Here is a 17,219-nt window from a genome sequence, read left to right as displayed (position 1 = left end):
TCTAATCGTAAGTGGTTACGGCTCCCTCGAGGGTATAATTGAGCAGCACCAACCAGCGACCGCGAAGCAGCATTCCTCACCTGGCCGGTGCCCGTGACTGGGCGCTCCCGGCACACACACCGGGACTCGGAGGCGCACGGACTGAGCCGCTCCCGGGGGCGCGGGGTCCGGTCCCGCCGCGCTCCCTCCCCCGCAGCTGCACGGGGCTCCCACCGGCAGCGGGTCACGTGTGCGGGCCGTAATCCCGGCGAGGGGGTGTCGTTCCCGGGGAAGGGGGCGGCGGGAGGAGGGGCTGCCGCCGATGAGGGCTGAAGCCGGGAGCGCGGCCGGCTGCGGGCGCCGGAGCCGCGGGCGCCGCTGCGGGCGAGGCGGGGGCTGCGGCCGCGGCCATGGCCTGGCCCTGCATCAGCCGGGTGTGCTGCCTGGCCCGCTTCTGGAGCCAGCTGGACAAGTCCGACCTGTCCGTGCCGCTCACCATCCACAACTACTCGGACATCGAGGAGCAGGAGGACGGGCCGCCCCAGCGCGGCGGGCCCCCCTCCCGGGGCAGCGCTCGCCCGCCCGCCCCGACGCGCCGCCCGCGGGATCCCCCCGCCGCCGCCGGGAAGCCGAGCGGCCGCAGGAAGGGCCGGGCGGCCGTCGCCGGAGAGCCCTTCACGGCGGAGACCCAGTACCGGCAGGACTTCAGAGCGTGGCCCCTCCCGAGGAGGGACGCCTTCCCCTGGGTCAGCGCCAGTAGCGGCGGCGGCGGCGGGAGGGACGGGGCCGCCCCCCAGCCCGCCCCGGGACGCGCCGCCTGCGCCTTGCCCGGCGGCGGCGGGAGAGCGGCGGTGGACGGCCTCGAGCAGCTCCGGCCGCGCTCGCAGGCAGACGGCGGTCACACCACCTCCTACAGGTAACCGGGCCCGGTGGCCGCCCCGAGCCGGGGCTGTTCGTGCCGGGGCGGGGGACGCTCCTCCGCAGCGCGGGGATGCCGCGGGCGGGAGGCGCAATCGAGGGGAGGGCGACGGGGGCTGCCGCCTCGCCGGCAGGCTCAGCCTCTCGCCCAAGCCCCTTTGCTTTTGGAAGCGTGGTGCTTTAAAGCATGGCTTGTGGCCGGGCAGGTGCCTGGCCCCGGCGGCCCCTGTGCATTCCGGGGCAGCGGAGCCGTCCTGGGACGCGCTCAGGGATAGACAGGAGGGGCACGCCGCGGAGATCCCTCATGCCAACCCTGGCGCACCCGCTGCCGGGAGACTCGGCACCTCCGACAGCCGGAGCTGCCCGCGACTCCTCTGTGCCCAACAGCCGCACTGAGCTTCCCTCCCCGAATCCCTCGGTGCCATCATCGTTTTCCCTTTAAAACTCCTGGAATGCGACATTCATGGCGAGCCAAATTACAGCCTTTAAAGATTAGTCAGACAAGATATTTTCGGGCTGTATCCCCTATGTCATCTACTGGGTAATGGAAAAAATTGTCACAAACCACCTGTCTCAAAGACTCTTTAAAAATTACTAAGTGGTTTATGTTATCGATGCCTTCCTTTCTTTCTGAACAGTATGACTGATTACAGACGCTTATTTTCTGGAACAAACAGTCAGGCAGGGTGTACCTAAATTCAACTCTTGTTCTTACTGACGTTCCCAATGGGAGGAAAGGGGATTTCAGCTCCTCCAAGGCTGCTGTTGAATATTGTATCAGTTTCACGCTGTTACCACACACTCCCTCATAATGATGTTTGGCAGATTTTAATATACCTATGAGATATATTAATAGAGTAATTATTTTTATTGCAACAGATTCTCAAGTATTTAGACATTTACTACCTATTATGTACCTAGGAGACATTTCATCACTGCAATTCATTAGATTATGTATCATAGTGCTTTTAAGACAAACTAGAGGCCCTAGGGAGGATTTACCAGACTGCAGAGCAGAATTGCTTATTCCACTCCTCCCTACACAGGCAGCTGCCCTGCTCCATGTGCAGTTAACGTGCAGACTTAGGAAGAATAACTGCAGTGCTTGAATTTGTGAGCTGTTTTCTCCTTTGCCACATCTCACAGGACAATCTCAGAGTGATTATTATTCTTGGGCCAAAACAATTTTCAATTTCAAAACAGCATAGGAATTCAGAGAAACATGCCTAGAACAAAACTAGCAAGGTTCATCTCCCAGAAACCCATCCATCTCCACCTTTTTGAAACCTCCCTCTGCTTCTTCAGCCTAACCCCAGAGGAACGCTGCATTAGCCTGCATTGGATCTGCAGCTGCCCTACAGCTGTTCTGAATGCTCAGCAGTCACCACCTTCCTTCCCTCCGATTTATCTGTTCTTTCACAGAGCTCTCAACTATTGTTAGCAAAGAGTAAGACGTTTACCAATCACATGACAACGTACTAGCTGGGGCAACATACCAACATGCAAATCAAAACAAGTTTTATAAAAAGTAAGACTTCAAGTTAATTGAGGAACTCCTCACTGCTGAAAGGAGGAGGAGCATGAGACAAGGATGGAGACACAAACCAGGGCAGCCCCACCAGAAGATAGTTCTCATGTAAAAGCTTTAAGCTGTTTGAAGACACAGTATACAACTGATGCAGACAGGACTATGTAAGGCAAACCACTTTTGCCTTATTTCAGTAATTCCCATGATTTCTTTGGATCATCACATAACACAACATTGCATTTAAGAAGACCCTGTACCACAGAGTACACAGGAGTCACAACAACGAGCAGGAGAAAAGCTCACAGTATCTTCACAAGCTGCAAGAGCCTACTTTAATTTATATTTGTTCCTTTCTGATTTTTAAAGGAAGACCAAGCAGGTACTTGGCAGAGTTACTCATTTTCAGTTACACAAGGGGCACTGGGTTTGTATTTGGTAGCTCCAGTCATGGCAAAGCCCCAGCACTGTTGCTTTCTGACAGGGGTAGGGGTGATCACAGCACACCCAGCTTTGGTGAGCCAAGCACTCACAACCACAAGGACATTTCCACTAACACCGCTACAGCACACTCCTTTCCTCCTACCTTATTTTCCAAAGGCAGCATTGCAGTCTGTAAACGTTTATCTCATCTTCAGGGAGTAGCTGAACAGCACCATTAAGGATTGTTGTTCTTCATCTTCCTCTCTGACAAAGACTACACAGACCCTGCTTGTTCATTAAACTGTCCCTTGGTGGTCACACACATCTCCACTGGGAGCAGGAACCTGTCCCACTTCCTGTAAGCTGCACCCACCCACAGGTAAGAAGCCAGAAGAAAAGTCAGATCACCTGTGGTGAGACACAGAGGAAGGGAGCTTTCTCTAACTAGGGGCAGCTGTGTCCTAAGGAGAAAGCTGGTGAACAAGTGATGTTTTTAGGGGGTTGGGAAAAGGGAGAGTGTCCTGCACAGAGACATGTAGGCAGGAACTGCTGCAGGTAGATGGTTAGAGAGGCGCAAAATATGGAAAACACATTTTTGGTAAGACAGTCATTGCCTTGCTAGGGAGAACCTTGGGGAGATTCCCTCTTTTCTGCTGTTACAGTTGATGCCCATCCCTGTAGCCCATCCCTGAGGACTGGGCTCGCTGTGTGGGGAGCTGTGTCCACTCTCACAAGAAATAGGTCATTTGAGTCCTTTGTGCCCTGGGTGCTTCAGCAGGCTCTGCACCCAGCCAGGTCAGGCACACACCGTAAGGCTCTTCCTGGCAGGATTGGCTTCTGCAGTGTGGATACTGCTGGTCAGCAGCCTCCAGCTGTACTTTGTGGCAGTGTCAGGGCTCAGCAGCTGGCTGGGCTTGCTTAGTGTGAGAGAGAGAGGGCATTGACAAGACAGTGCAGAAAAGCTGGCATTAATACATGGTCCACGCCATGCTTTTAATGGCAGCAGTGGTTTCCTTGCTTAACTCTGTAAGGTGTTGGGGTTTGTTTTTTTTTACGTTTTGTGGTGTGTTGGTTTGTTGGTTTTGTTGGTTGTTTTTTTTAATTAGGACTTTTGACTGCATGGTTCTGCAACAGCCTATTGGGTTTGTTTCTAAGCAGCATTTAAGTGTAGCGGTGAGTCCCCTGTAACGTTCAGCACCATTTGATGTGCTTTTGTACATCAGTGCACTGCTCCTGTGAGACTTCATTCTGCACTCTGCTGTAAGTTCAGAAGGAAACTCAGCTGCATACAAAACTGTTTGTACATGGTGAAGCTACTCAGCCTGACCTGGCATTTCCCAGCACAAAATAAACTCACAGGATCAGTAACTGAGAGTGAGTGAACCTTTCTGTGGCCAGAAGAAAGATAAAGGGGGGAGGGGGGGAAGAGGGGTGAAGGGGATTGGAAGAACACCTGTACCCCTGAGGAAGCAAAGACGTTTTTTGATTTAGAAATAATATCTCTGAATAAACTGTGGAAGGATGGCACAGCTGCCTGCCCTACAAACTATTGCCTTATGTCCCCAGATCTTTGGGGCAGCTTCTGTCTCCCTCCAGTCCCTGGATTTTGGTTGGAATTCTGCAGGGTCTGAATGAAATCAAACCCCAATGGGGCTGCACGGTGGGAGCTCAGGCACAGAGGCCAAGGCAGATCAATACAAGCTGCACTTGAAAGGCTAAAATGGGATGTGCTCCAACTGTGAAAGGATCCCAGGGACTGCTGCAGAGGGTTGCAGTAGATTATACCTTACTGACACTGGAGGAGGCACAAGAAAGTGCTGAGTGGCCCCTCTGCACCTTCCCAAGTGTTTGTCCTTTGGCATCATGGGAGTGACTTCTCCCTTCAGCAGTAAGATGCAGGTGCCGTGTACTTTTGGCTTTGTACACAATTAATCGTAGTACTAAGTCTTGATTGCATTTAGCAGACACTCTAGAAATAGAGAAGTGCTTTACTTAGCTCCCGTAATAGAGGATGAGAGAAACTGGTGCTGTCAGCAGGTATCTCCAGCTGGCTCTGTTCTCTGGATGTCATCTTCTTACCTTGTTAGAAGGCAACAGGGATAAGGCACAACCTCCCTACCAGGGCATCAGGAGGAGAGCCCTGTTCAATGCTCAGCTACACTATAGGTCACTTCAGATTTCAGTTTTCCTTTCAGTAACCTGCTAGTTTTTGGAAAGCACTTGAAATGTGTAAGTGAAAATGTTGCACCAGAGTTGTGAGTGACTGTTTTGCCTGCTCTTCCCCCACCCATTGGCTTTGCCTGTACTGGCACTCGGGGAACTGGGAGGATGATTGAATTTCCGCACACATGCACAACAACAGCCCTGAGCAGAGCCCAGTCTCTGCAGCTGGGGTTTCCACATCACAGGGGTTTTGAGCAGGCATGAGAGTCAAAAGCATGCAACTTCTTCACAGGTAAAAGGCACAGCAGTAAAGCAGACCAGACTGGGGACCAGAGGTCAGCAGGGTTTCCTGCTTACTCAGAGAAAACAATTTTGTTCTGATGAAAAGAAACTGCATAAATAGCTGGGACAATTAAGGGGAAAGGTGTCTGATGTGCCATCACTAATTGTTTTTGGGAATAGCAGGGTGGAAGATACCCCAGCAAACTGAATTCCCACCTTCTTGTATGAGAACTCAGCATGTGCCATTCACTGCACTGTGACCATGGAAGAGACATCCCTCCACCAGGAGAGATACCACAGAACGAAGGCGAATGATGCTTTTCCCACTCTGGATGCAGTGACAGAGGATGTTACATGGCTGTCTATTCACCTGCCTTCAAATAATGCTAGTGCAGAGAAACAAAGTGAACTGTGGTGACTGCTTCACAATGAAAAGCATCTTATTTCAGCTGTGCAGGAAACAGAGAAAATACCTGCACTTGTGTTCAGCAATGTATGGGAACAGAGCACACACCTGAGCCAGCAGGGTTAATAGTACTGCATATGAGGAGCTCCATCCCTGATCCAGCAAAATCTTTAAATGCACGCTTATCCTCAATAATAACAGTAAAGCTTTAATAATCAAGGCTTACAGTTATCTTTACATTCTTAAGTATCTTGCTGCTTGGGGAAATTAATACTGAAGCCCCTGATTTTTATGCTATTTAAGAAGTAAGCTTACTTGGTGCAGGCATTGGGATGGATCCAGAGGGACTCACTGTGCACTGCATAGCCTGGCTGGGGAAGGGAGGGCTTGGAGGGGGACAGAGGCATGTGAGGAGAGACACAGGTGAGCTGGGAATAGGGGCTCAAGAGAGGCTGTCTGTTGTGCAACATATGTTGCAGAACTGAAATAGAGAAATTCAAAGCTGTTGCTTAAAGTAGGGGGAATTTCCTCCACTCAAAGTACACTCAACCTTCGGCCTGAGAAAAAGGGGAAAGAATGGAAAGTGGGATAATGACTGAGGTCAAAACCCTCAGATGTACCCACACCCCCATTCACACAGCTCTGGTAAGAGGGGAGCAGCTGCCCATCCTATCACACCACTGTCAGTACTCCTTCCCTGGGGATCTGTTGGTGAGCAGAGCAAGCTCCTAAAACTCAGTGTATGGCAACAGTTGAAGCTTAAAGTTTTGTCTGGTCCTTTCAGTCAAGTCTTTTACTATTGCTTCTTTCCTTTGAGTTTGAGCAGCTCTGCCTGACCTTACTGCAGGTGAGAGCTAAGACAGGAATTATACAGGTGTCTTCTTGCTTTCCTCCACTCTAATTTGTGTGTGGCAGTCTCTCTACCTCTTTGCTATGTCTTTTCTCTACCTCTCTAATTTTTTCCCTCCATCAGCTTTTCCTTTCCTCCATTTCTGTCCTTGTGCTGGGTTCTTTGGCTGGGTAGGAGAATGGGCACAATCTGCACCTGTGTCCAAGGATTGGAAGGGCCTCCAGACCCCACCGGTGTCTGACACAGCTCAGAGGAGAAGCAGTTTAATGGCTTAGTTATCTAGAAGGGCTTCTGACTTTGTCCATCACACAGAGCCCTTACCTCTCCAACCATGACTTGTGACATTTGCAATCCTCCATTTGCCAGGAGATGCCACAGCACCATCCCTGGCCTAGGGAGGTCTTTGCCAAGAAGAAAACTCAGCCTTGTCCTCTGGGAGAGCACCACTGGCCACATAGCTCTGCTTGGGCAAACCAGCTGCATGGCCCTGTGAGGAGCCTGCAAGGAGCTGCATCACAAACAGGGAGACATTTCACCCCACACCTTCTGCCCAAAGCCCTTGCACACCAGTCTGGCTTCCCCAACAGACATCTAGAGTAGTGTGTACTTTGAAAAGAAAATAACAGAGACCCTCAAGCTGTGCACACGACTTTCCTTCTGAAGGGAAAACTGGAGAATTGTTCATTATGCTGTTTAATTCTCACTGATGTGCTGGATATGAGAAAGAAGAGGATAGGGAAAGAATGAACACAGCCTAGCTTAGGCAGCGTAGCTTTGAGTTATGGTCAGCTTTACAGAATGAGCCTTTTTCTCCACTTCTTAAATAAGAAATGGATTGTAATGCAGCAGCTCAGAACTGCCACGGATAATTAATCATGAAAAGCAAACCATAACATAAAGATGAAGTATTAAAATGACAACTGTGATGGCATTGGTGGTGTATGATGGGGCAAAGGATTAGTATCAATGCTGAAGATAAATCTGTATGGTAACAGTATGGTCAGTATTCCCATCATCTGCCTGCCCATGTCCACCAGAAGTGCTCTCCCCCTTGGTGAAATTAAAAAGCTTTTTTAGGTTAGATTTTCACTAGGTTAGTGAAATAAAAAGGATTTTGCAGACAGCTTTCTGTGCAAGGCCAGAAATCATTTGTGGAGCAGATGAAATGGGAAGAGCTGGAAGCAGCACATAGTTCAGTCACTACATGGCTTGCAGCACCCAGCAGCTTGAGACACAGCAGCACCAGCACACCCTATTGGGATAGAACAGAAGGACCAATCCCAAATCCATCATTCCCAAAACATGCCCTGAAGTCTGTGAGGCCACAGGGTGAATCCCCCTGCCTGACAACCACTGTTGTCTAGGGACAAGGGGAGGAGGAGGAGGAGTACAGCAGGAAGGATGAAGATGGCCATCTCCAGCAGCAACAGTCAGTCTTGCATATTCATCCACAGCAGCAACTGGATGTCACATCACACAAGGGTACAAGGGGGAAGGAAGACAGTCACTAATCCTTACACTTGACCTCTTAAACATTAAAAACAGGTCATTCTTTTTTCCCAGGCTTGGAGTAGGTCATGCATTTTGACTCCATTCATGACTCCAACACTGATTTCTAGTCAAGTCACCAAACTGGTATTTGGTTCCTTCTGTGTCTTGGCTATAAAGCTGGAGTTGGGAGCATGTGTCCTGCAAACTTAAAGGCAAGCAAATTTAGTTAGCTGCACTTTCTGTATCAAAGGTTGTAATACTCATTTTTTGTTTTGTTTGTACCCTTGCTCCCAGAGGAGTTACGTTATCTCTGTTTGGCCCAACCCTTCCCTGTGGTTCAGAGTCCTGGGTTTCCCCAGTAGGAAATCCCAAGTCCAAACTGGAAACACTGCTGTGGGTCTGGGCTGTGACTGTGTCTACCCTCACATTTCTGATTCCAAGGCTGAAGCATTTCCTCAGTGTGTGTAGCTGCCTCAGAAATAGTTTTGGCTACCCAGGCTGAGAGGAGAATGATTTGGCTTCCAGCCAAAATGAGGGTCCTGTGATCCAAAAGGGCTGTGTTTGGGGGCCTGCCAAATCAGCAAATGATCTGCTATAAAGCAGTGAGACAGAGCTGGCTGCACAGACAGGCAGCACAGTCATTCACTGCAAGCTGGGGACATGCTCCATTTCAGCAGGGAGACCAGTAGGCACAAGGTTGAATGGTTAGGAATCAATGCCACCAGCATTCTTGAGGAAATCAGGCCCATTATGTGGAGTGGCAGGTTCCAGTTCCTAGAAACTGCTGGGACATAATTGATGGTTTTGTACCATTTTGCTGGTAGTTTGCCCAGTAGCTCTGTGTCCTCCCCCTGGCTGTGCAGCAGAGCAGAGCTCAGATTCAACTCGGCATTCACACACATTTGGGATTCCCTGCTGAAAAGTTGCCTTCTTGGGCATTGCTTGGCCAAAATCACCTTTCTGCAAAGGTTCTCCCTTACCCTGAGGTGTCAGAGCAGCAGGAACCCCACTACCAGCATGGAGAGAAATGCATGGGCACTCACCTGCTGGTGAGCAGGCACAGACAGCAAGGTGCAGAGAAGGCAGAAGGCAGTGGCTCAGGGCAGTGAGAGCAGACTGATTATAACCAAGATCTGCAATGCACAGAGACAGCCCTGACAGAGGCCTAGTTTTGCCTTCTGACAGCAGGAAGCTCTTCCATAGAGCAGTATCTGTTACTGACCGAGTGGATTTTAGAACTCACTCCGCCTTCACTCAAGCTGACAAACTGCTGCCAGCCCTGGCAGTGCTCCTGCCCCTTTCCTTGTGCCTGTACCTGTACTCATCTGTACTGACAGGGGGCTGCTGCCAGCAGCTCACTTGGTCAAGAAACAGTTACTGATTTTTTTGGAATTAATTTTATTAGCAAGCTGGTTTCTCACTGGCTTAGATACAGTCCAGGGTTGTACCCTGTATCTACAAATCAGCCAGGAAATGAGGCAGCATTTTAAGGCTGAGTCTATTATTAGAACTAAAACAAACCAGGCAGTGGTTTTATCATTTTGGTGATATACTAAAAGGATCAGGTCCAAACTACACACTCTAAAATAATGCTCCACACTTTAAGATTTTTAAAGGGGGAATTTGCATCTACTATCAAAATAGCAAATAGCATGCTTGGGGAAAAAGAAAATCAGAAAGGCTGTGATGAAAACTAAGCTGGACACATTAAAACACAGCCTATTTCCCTAGCCCAGGCACGGCTCAGGACTCAGTCTTACCCCTTGCTCTTGTGTATAAGCAGAAACTAAAATGTGGATATTATTGAAGTGTTCCAGGGTATGAACATAAAACTGTCACATCTTGGTTAGTCACCTCTCCCTTCGCTACAGAAAGTGCCTGTTGGTTGCCAGAGATACGTACACAAACAGAGCAGATTTTTGTCTTCTCCTGAGAGCAAATGAGCCAGCTCAGCTGGCTGCCACTGCAGCATCCAGGAAGTCCTAATGGAGAGGTCATCAGTGAGGCCTGTTTGTGATAAGGGGTACAGAGAAGCAGGGGAAAGGCTGCAGATGGGAGATGGCAGCCAAGCTAAGCCAGACCCTGCCATACTGTGCACTTGAAATATGTGCTGCCTCTTTCTCAGTGCAGTCTCTGCACCTGTTTCTCAGATGTCACTTGGGTAACTTATCCTTGAAGTGGTGATGCCCTCTCAGACATCACTGTGCAGATTTGAAGCACTTGCCCCCATCAAAAGGAAAATCGTGGGCAGAAGCATCTGCCAGCTGAGATGGTGTCTCCCTTTGGATGCATTTCAGACTGAGCTGCCACAGTTGTGCAGCACAGCACACACTGGCAAACCTGACTGCTGTTGAGAGCCACAGCCAAGGAATGGAGCATCAGCACACTCCACATGGAGGACCAGGCACCAGACCAAGCTGTTTTACATTGTGAGTGGCCAACTAGGCAGATGATGTTTTACATTGTAAGTGGTCAATGGGCTATCATGCAAAAAGTCACCCAGGCTTTGTCTTATCCAGGAGGGAAGTGCCAAGCACTGCCAAGAAAGAGGACATTTTTCAGGAACAAAAGGAGAGTTAAGTCAGGGCAACCAGTTAGCCCAGTGTATCCATAAGCCACAGTGTATGCCCTGTTGCATCTTTCAGCATGGGCTTTCTGAGAGAGGCAGGCCCCTATGCTCAGTTCTGCTTTTATTCTCAGTATGCCTTAGACAACTTCAATCTTAGGAGCTGATTGCACCAGCCTTGCCTTCTGGCTTTGCAACCACTCTGAGCAGAAACACCCTGTGACTATGTTGTGTTTTATGGGTTCTTTTGTCTTGACAATGTCATTTCAGACAGGAGTATCGCCCATGGACTGGAGCAAAACCATCCAAGCCTATAAAGACAAAACAAGGCTTTATTATCCCAGAAGACCATTTCGTTCAAGAGACAAGCTACAAGGCAGACTTCAAGGTAATTAACAGTTTTTAAAATTCCTAAGTCAGCGTGAGTAAAGCCCAAAGTGTACACATCAGGAACTACTAATTTTTTATCAGTGTGGTATGTTTAACCATGTCCTCACTGACCCCTCTTTCATCACTGCCCATCAGGTAATGTGGCCATCCCTTGCCTTCAGAGAGACATGCTAGAGAATGTCATACTGTAACTGATCATAATTCAACCCAAATCCAAGATTTTAAGCTGCATGACAGAAAGTTCAAGATTTACGATTCCCTCAGGTGGATACCTTATGTACAAGGTGTGTGTCATCCCCTCTCTTTGTGTAAGGTGCAGTTAACACCCTCAGAGCGGTCAGTGTGCCAGCATTAGGGCTGCAGTGTGAGATTCAAACTCTAGTAGTAACAGAGGGCCCCAAAAACTCCCCATCCCCACAAGGAAGGAAAGTGCACACTAACAAGGCTCTGGTTTAGCTGCTTTTGCATTAGACCACCAAAGAAAGCAACACGTCAGTCGCAGAAGTCGTTCACAGGCTGGACTGACTCAGAGAGCAGAGATGGGGCTGAATTCCCCAGCCGCAGTGTGCCATGCTGTTAGAGGTAACAGCAGCTACTCCAGGGCCACATGTAAAAAGTAAATCTTTGCCTTGGAGGAGACAAGGAAGAAGTGTTTAATCAGCAGACAGTCAAGTGCCTCCTCCACAGAGGATTGCCAGCACACTGCTGCGACAAGGCACACGATGGGTATAGCCAGCTCTGCTGAAAGTGGGACAGTGACCTCAGGCAAAACAAAATTTGCAAACCTCACCAAAACTTTTTCTTTGCTCTGAATAGTCTGGGCTGCTTACTGAGGTACAGCAATGAGGATAGAAGGTATTCCTGTTCAAGATGAACCCCTCAGAGTCTCTATCCCAGTTCTCAAGGTAGGGACAGAGAAGGCTGGAATGCCAGACACAAACACATGCCACCAAGGACACTGCACTCTGGACCATGCAGGCAAAGGTCCCATGTCCTGGAGCCCCAGGCCACCACCAGGACTCTCTCACAGAGAGCATGGGATAAGTGTAGTCAGGAATGAAGATGGTGCCAAGGAGCCATCAGTTCAAAGAGAAGCCAGACTGTCCGTGGTTCACACTAGACCATTTGGACTTTCCCTGTGGCCTGAAACCCCTGCTTTGCCAAACTTGAGAGTCAGGTTTACATTCTGTCCTGACAGCCAGAAGGACCCAGGGGAATGGTTCTCCCCAGCTGCTGAGCTGTGCACAGGCTGTTTGTGACATCTCACTTGTTCCTCAGTGTGTCAGATGCATCCCCAGAGGAAAGGAAAAATCAGAACAATGAAACAGTAACAACCAGATCAATAGCTTTCCCTATTTCCCTGTACTCTCTTTGCCTGTGGTCTTGCTCTTCTTTCTCTGCTTGGATGGTGCTATCAACATACTCAGCAGAGCTTTCCACTCTTTCGTCTTTTATGACCAGATTCACCCAGAGTCCTATGGCCAGTCCTGTTTCAAAACCTTTGGGTTTTCAGCATTAGGGATGACAGAAGCGTCCAGGTGTCCTTCATGCTTCAGTACAACCACAACAGCTACATATTGCATGTAATTATGATTCCACAGACATTAGAGTGAGCAACCACTGTTATCTCTGCCTTTCCTTCAGCCCTGAGGAGTTTACATCCTTATCTGAGTCCTTGCAGTTTCACAGCCTGGCATGGCCAGTAACCAATTTTTCTTCTTTGGGTACTCCAGATCTGCACCTCTGTTCACAGCAGACATAGATTGTAGGCCCATAAAGCATTACAAAGGAACATTTTGATGGAGCCTGGATGGCATTCTCCAAAAGGTTAAGGACCAGACACACACCACTCTAATTCCTTTCACTTAAAATCCAGCACCAGGCCAGCAGTGAGTTTGTTGTGATGTTTGTAGAGTATCTGCCAGCAAGGCTTGGTGAAGAGGCAGCTCTTCAACTTGCAGAAGCTGCTTCCAGCCGAGGCCTTTCCAGTCATGTCATCCCCATCACACCACACACCTCAGGGTCCAAGGGCTGGGTTGCAGCTGAGCTCCTCATTGGCACAGCATCACACCTGCCCTCAAAAGACCCTGCGTGCCAAGGCCAGTCTCATCGATGCTCAGCCAAGAGCTAACACTTGGCACGTTACAGGGAGAGCAGATAGATCCTCACATCACTCCAGACCCCTCAGACTCTCTAGTCAGCTGTATCCTGTGTTGCACTAATGTTTCTCTCTCCCCTCACCCCACTAGATCCCAGAGGTGAAGACCAGGTTCTCCCCCAACCCTTCTGCTGTTTTCCAGGCGCCATCACGGATCCTCAACGTTTGAACCTGGACCCTCCTCACACCCAGGCAGCTTAAACGTGATGTTTCTGTTAAGATGTATCACTATGCAATTTTCATGAGGAGCGTTAAGATCAAAGAACTGGTGTTATCAAAAGCAGCTACAGCGATTAATGACATGCACACACACTTTCTGTTAACACAACAAACCGCAAAGCGCTTGGTTCAGAACTGGCAAAACACACTGCGAGGAGTGACCTAGTTTTTCACAGGAGCAGGTTCATTGCTATGCCAGCTGGCATCACATTAGGAGATTGACTTTGGGCAGCAAAGGTAGGATTGGAGGCAACATCCCTATGCATAACTACACAGAGTAGGAGGGAAAACAATCACAAGCAGGATGGATAATTAAAACCCAAACCAGTTTTATTTAGCAACACACTCTAAGTAGGCCAGTGAAAGACAGAGAGTAGCCTGGCCCTTTCTTGAGGGGTTTTGGAAATAGGACCTCAAATGGCATCACCAGAAAGCACAGCTTCACAGGGGCTGGTCTGAACATCCAGGATTATTTTAGAAGCTGGAGGAAGCCAGCATCACTAAACTCTAAAATAAATCTGGCACACACAGTGTGTCTCAGGCCTTTCCATCTAGAAATTTCCAAAATTGAAGGGCTGATAGAGGAGCAAGAGGGGACTGCCAGGAGACAGCCCTGACAGCAACGCACCAGGCTGGTTTGTAGAGGAGTGCACAGACACAGCCAGGCACCCACCAGGCTCCTCCAGAGGATCTAAGATACTTCTGTAATTTGTATAGCTGTTAGGGTGAGTGTAAATATTGTACATGGATTTTACCTAAAGCAATTTGTGATCCTTTAATGAAAAGGATATGCTTATACTTTTAATAAATGTTAACTCTTTGCATATGCAAGGTGGAAAATATTGCCTTGAAATTCCTAAATTATTGCCTGTATATTGGTAATGCTAATGCTAAGAACAAACCACAAGCGAATGTTACTTAGAAACTCTTCTTAAAGAAAAATGTAATGTATAATGTAAGCCATCTGTCATTTTTAAGATAGGCCATTTCAAGTGTCATTGTTCTGAAGCTGATTTTTTTAGATTGCTGAGCATTTAACTTTTGCTGAGGTACATGTGTTTTAAGAAATCATATTTTTAGCCTTTGTTCGTCAAGACTTTACAATTTCTGTCTTAATGAGTTATGCAATATAATTAGTCTATTGCTTATTTAATGGTTTTACTAATTATTTTGGGGAAAAAGAATTGAAAAACTTTTACTTTATGTGCTTGCAACACATATTTGTTGTCTAGAACAAAGGGAAACTATCCTCAGACTTGAACAGTGATCAGATATTAATTCATCTGTAATGAAACAGTCTTTAACACAGGAGGGTATTTTCTTAAACTTCCTACTAGCTGAAGTCTAAGGCAAATTTAATGAACTTGGGGATTCTGTAAACACGTATGCATTGCTGATAAATCCCATAAGAACAATTTTTGAACTATTGGCATGTAGATTGTACTTGGAATATGTGCAAACAGCATCTTCTCACTGCATTATGTCAGAATTTAATGGTGCCATCTCTGCTACAGCAAGACCAAACACAACCACCAGAATAGGGAACACCTGCAGGAAGCTGTGTTTGGTTGGGACAAGGGATGGCACTTCCCACATTCATCCCTGGACCCATAGGAGCCTACAGTAATCCCAGTGCTTGCCAAAACAATATTTCAGGAGATTAATTTTTCAGGAGATTAATTTGAAACATTCAGACTGTACTAAAAGTTTTGCATGTTAGATGTTTCTAAGAAATCAAGCTGCTTGTTTAATCTCTTTATAATGTTTTTAACAGTTTTGTTCAAATAATTTAAGTTCATTTCAATCCTGGACTTTATTAACAGCAAGAAAAAAAGAAGAAATTGTCTATTCTCTCTTCTTAATTCACTGTATTTCTTAAAACAAAAAGCAACCCAGGTTTAAACAAACTGGTAATATAATAAGCTTGTATTTTATCAAATGGACTGGATTTAATTTAATAAATTAAAATGTATTTTGTCTATTGGTTCTTTCCCACATGTATTTGTTGTAAAACATAACCCCCAGGTAATTCAACTTGGCAGTAGAACTTGTCACTGCATGTCTGTCTTGCACACCTGCATGAGCAGGACAGCTGAGCACACCAGATACCAAGCAGGCCATTCCATCAGCACTCAATTCCTTACTCCTGGAGCTGCCCTGCAGGCATGACCCCCAGCAAGAACAGCTTCTAAGGCACACCTCAAGCTGTGGCCCTACTGCTGATCCAAAAGCACAGCTGCTTTCCAAAGGAAAGCTGTTGCTCTGCAGAATCCATAATCACTTATGAGACTTTTCCCAGACCTTTTCAAAGGGAAAGCAAACTATTCAGCAAGCAGTCCCTCACTATGGAAGGGAAAAGGGGATGAACCAAGGACACTAATTTGCTACATTTCCTATCAAATGCACAGAGGGTAGATAGACTCTGATGCAGGTGCCATGATCTCGAGACCCCTTTCAGACATGCCCATGGTGTTCCCTGTTAACAGTTTCACCTCAGTTTCACTCTGCCATCTCACACAGATCACAGGGATTGAATTTTAACAGAGACCATCACTTTTCAGTTACCCCCAATAACATTTCTGTCAGTAAAGGTGCTGAAGGTACAACCACCTTCCCCAGAGAGTGCAAGGCCAGCTTTTCTAGCTGTGCCTCAGACTTCCAGGTGAAAGCCAAAGGCTCATGAGGTGCAGCTTGGCTCCAGCTACGTAAGGGACAAATGTAAGGAAAACTGAGCAGGTACTTACCACTGTAAGGTCCAGGGTGATGCCACTGGCTGCCAATGTCTGCAACTTACCTGATTTTGCATGAAAAATGAAAGGTATCACACTAAGTTCCTCTGAAGAAAGCAAATCTACATGTGCTTTGCAGGCTCCAGGGAGTCACTGTGCCAGGACTGCTTTCAACGCTGTTCTCACGCTAGTATTTGTCTTCCCAATTGCTCTGGGCCCATGTCCAAGTCCCTCAAGGCTTTCCAACTGTGAATCACACTGCAAACAAGGGTTATTTGACACATAAAAAATTGTCCTTTAAAAGGAAAGTTTTACACCTGAAGCTTTATAATTTACTACCTCTAAGGTGACACTGAACCTGCTTGTTTTGTTTAATCCTCCTGACACCTTGCCTGTTGGGATGCTGAGGGTGAGATTTGTGCCAGGCAGCTGTGAATATCTTCACTGCCACATGCTCAGATGAAGCTTTGGTGTGTGAAATACTCTACTGCTCAAAACAGTTCTCGTTGAAAGGTTCACAAGCAGCAAGTTACTGATGTGCCTGCTTTCATGAACAGCACATTTCTCTCTGTATTGCACTAATTTTTTTAAGGGTGAACAATCAGGTACAAACCTACTCATACACCAATTGCCTCTACCTTGGCCACTGTGGTAATGGACCAATATGGTTTGCCACAGATGGATTGCTGGTGCCACATATCCCAGGGAGGCTGTGTTTGTTTCCAGGACAGAGATGGCACAGGTGTGGACAATCCCTTGTTCATGGTGGCACAGGCTTTGGTGTCACCCAGACCACCTCAGGACCCAGACACCACCTGTGCCTGTGCCAGCTCTGTGTGCAGACAGCTTATTTCCTGCAGCAGGTGGTCCATCGCCATGTGGGCACAGTGTGCCTGTCCCCACATCCCGGGATGTGCTCACCTGTGTGAGGGCAGGGAGGGAGGCACTGAGGGCAGTGCCAAGGGCACAGCCAGCCTCCCTCAGCCACCTGTGCTAGCTCAGAGGCACTTCTGTGGGATTTAGCACAAACAAGTTGTGCCACATTTTCAAAAGGCAATGGCATATTAGTCTGCTCACAGACACCCACTGCCCTCCCCACAGCAGGGGAGAACATGGGAGT

The 17,219-nt window shown here is 48.0% G+C and overlaps 1 protein-coding gene across 3 annotated transcripts; it reads left to right on the top strand.

Moving 5' to 3' along the window:
* Positions 1 to 15,351, top strand: MAP6D1 (MAP6 domain containing 1). 3 transcript variants are annotated; one of them, XM_071566259.1, is made up of 3 exons: positions 1 to 895; positions 10,874 to 10,991; positions 13,294 to 15,351. In XM_071566259.1, exons 1-3 carry the CDS (start codon positions 390 to 392, stop codon positions 13,318 to 13,320), a joined length of 651 nt encoding a protein of 216 aa, XP_071422360.1. In that variant the 5' UTR covers positions 1 to 389; the 3' UTR covers positions 13,321 to 15,351. The 3 variants fall into 3 exon arrangements, with proteins under 3 accessions (XP_071422360.1, XP_071422358.1, XP_071422359.1); XM_071566257.1 differs by having other exon boundaries at positions 13,243 to 15,351; XM_071566258.1 differs by lacking the exon at positions 13,294 to 15,351 and adding an exon at positions 11,129 to 11,218.
* The last annotated feature ends 1,868 nt before the right edge of the window (positions 15,352 to 17,219 follow it).

The sequence above is a fragment of the Pithys albifrons genome, chromosome 11, assembly GCF_047495875.1.
Source record: "Pithys albifrons albifrons isolate INPA30051 chromosome 11, PitAlb_v1, whole genome shotgun sequence".
In the NCBI taxonomy this organism is placed as follows: Eukaryota; Metazoa; Chordata; class Aves; order Passeriformes; family Thamnophilidae; genus Pithys; species Pithys albifrons.
This window is presented reverse-complemented; position numbering and strand designations above follow the sequence as displayed.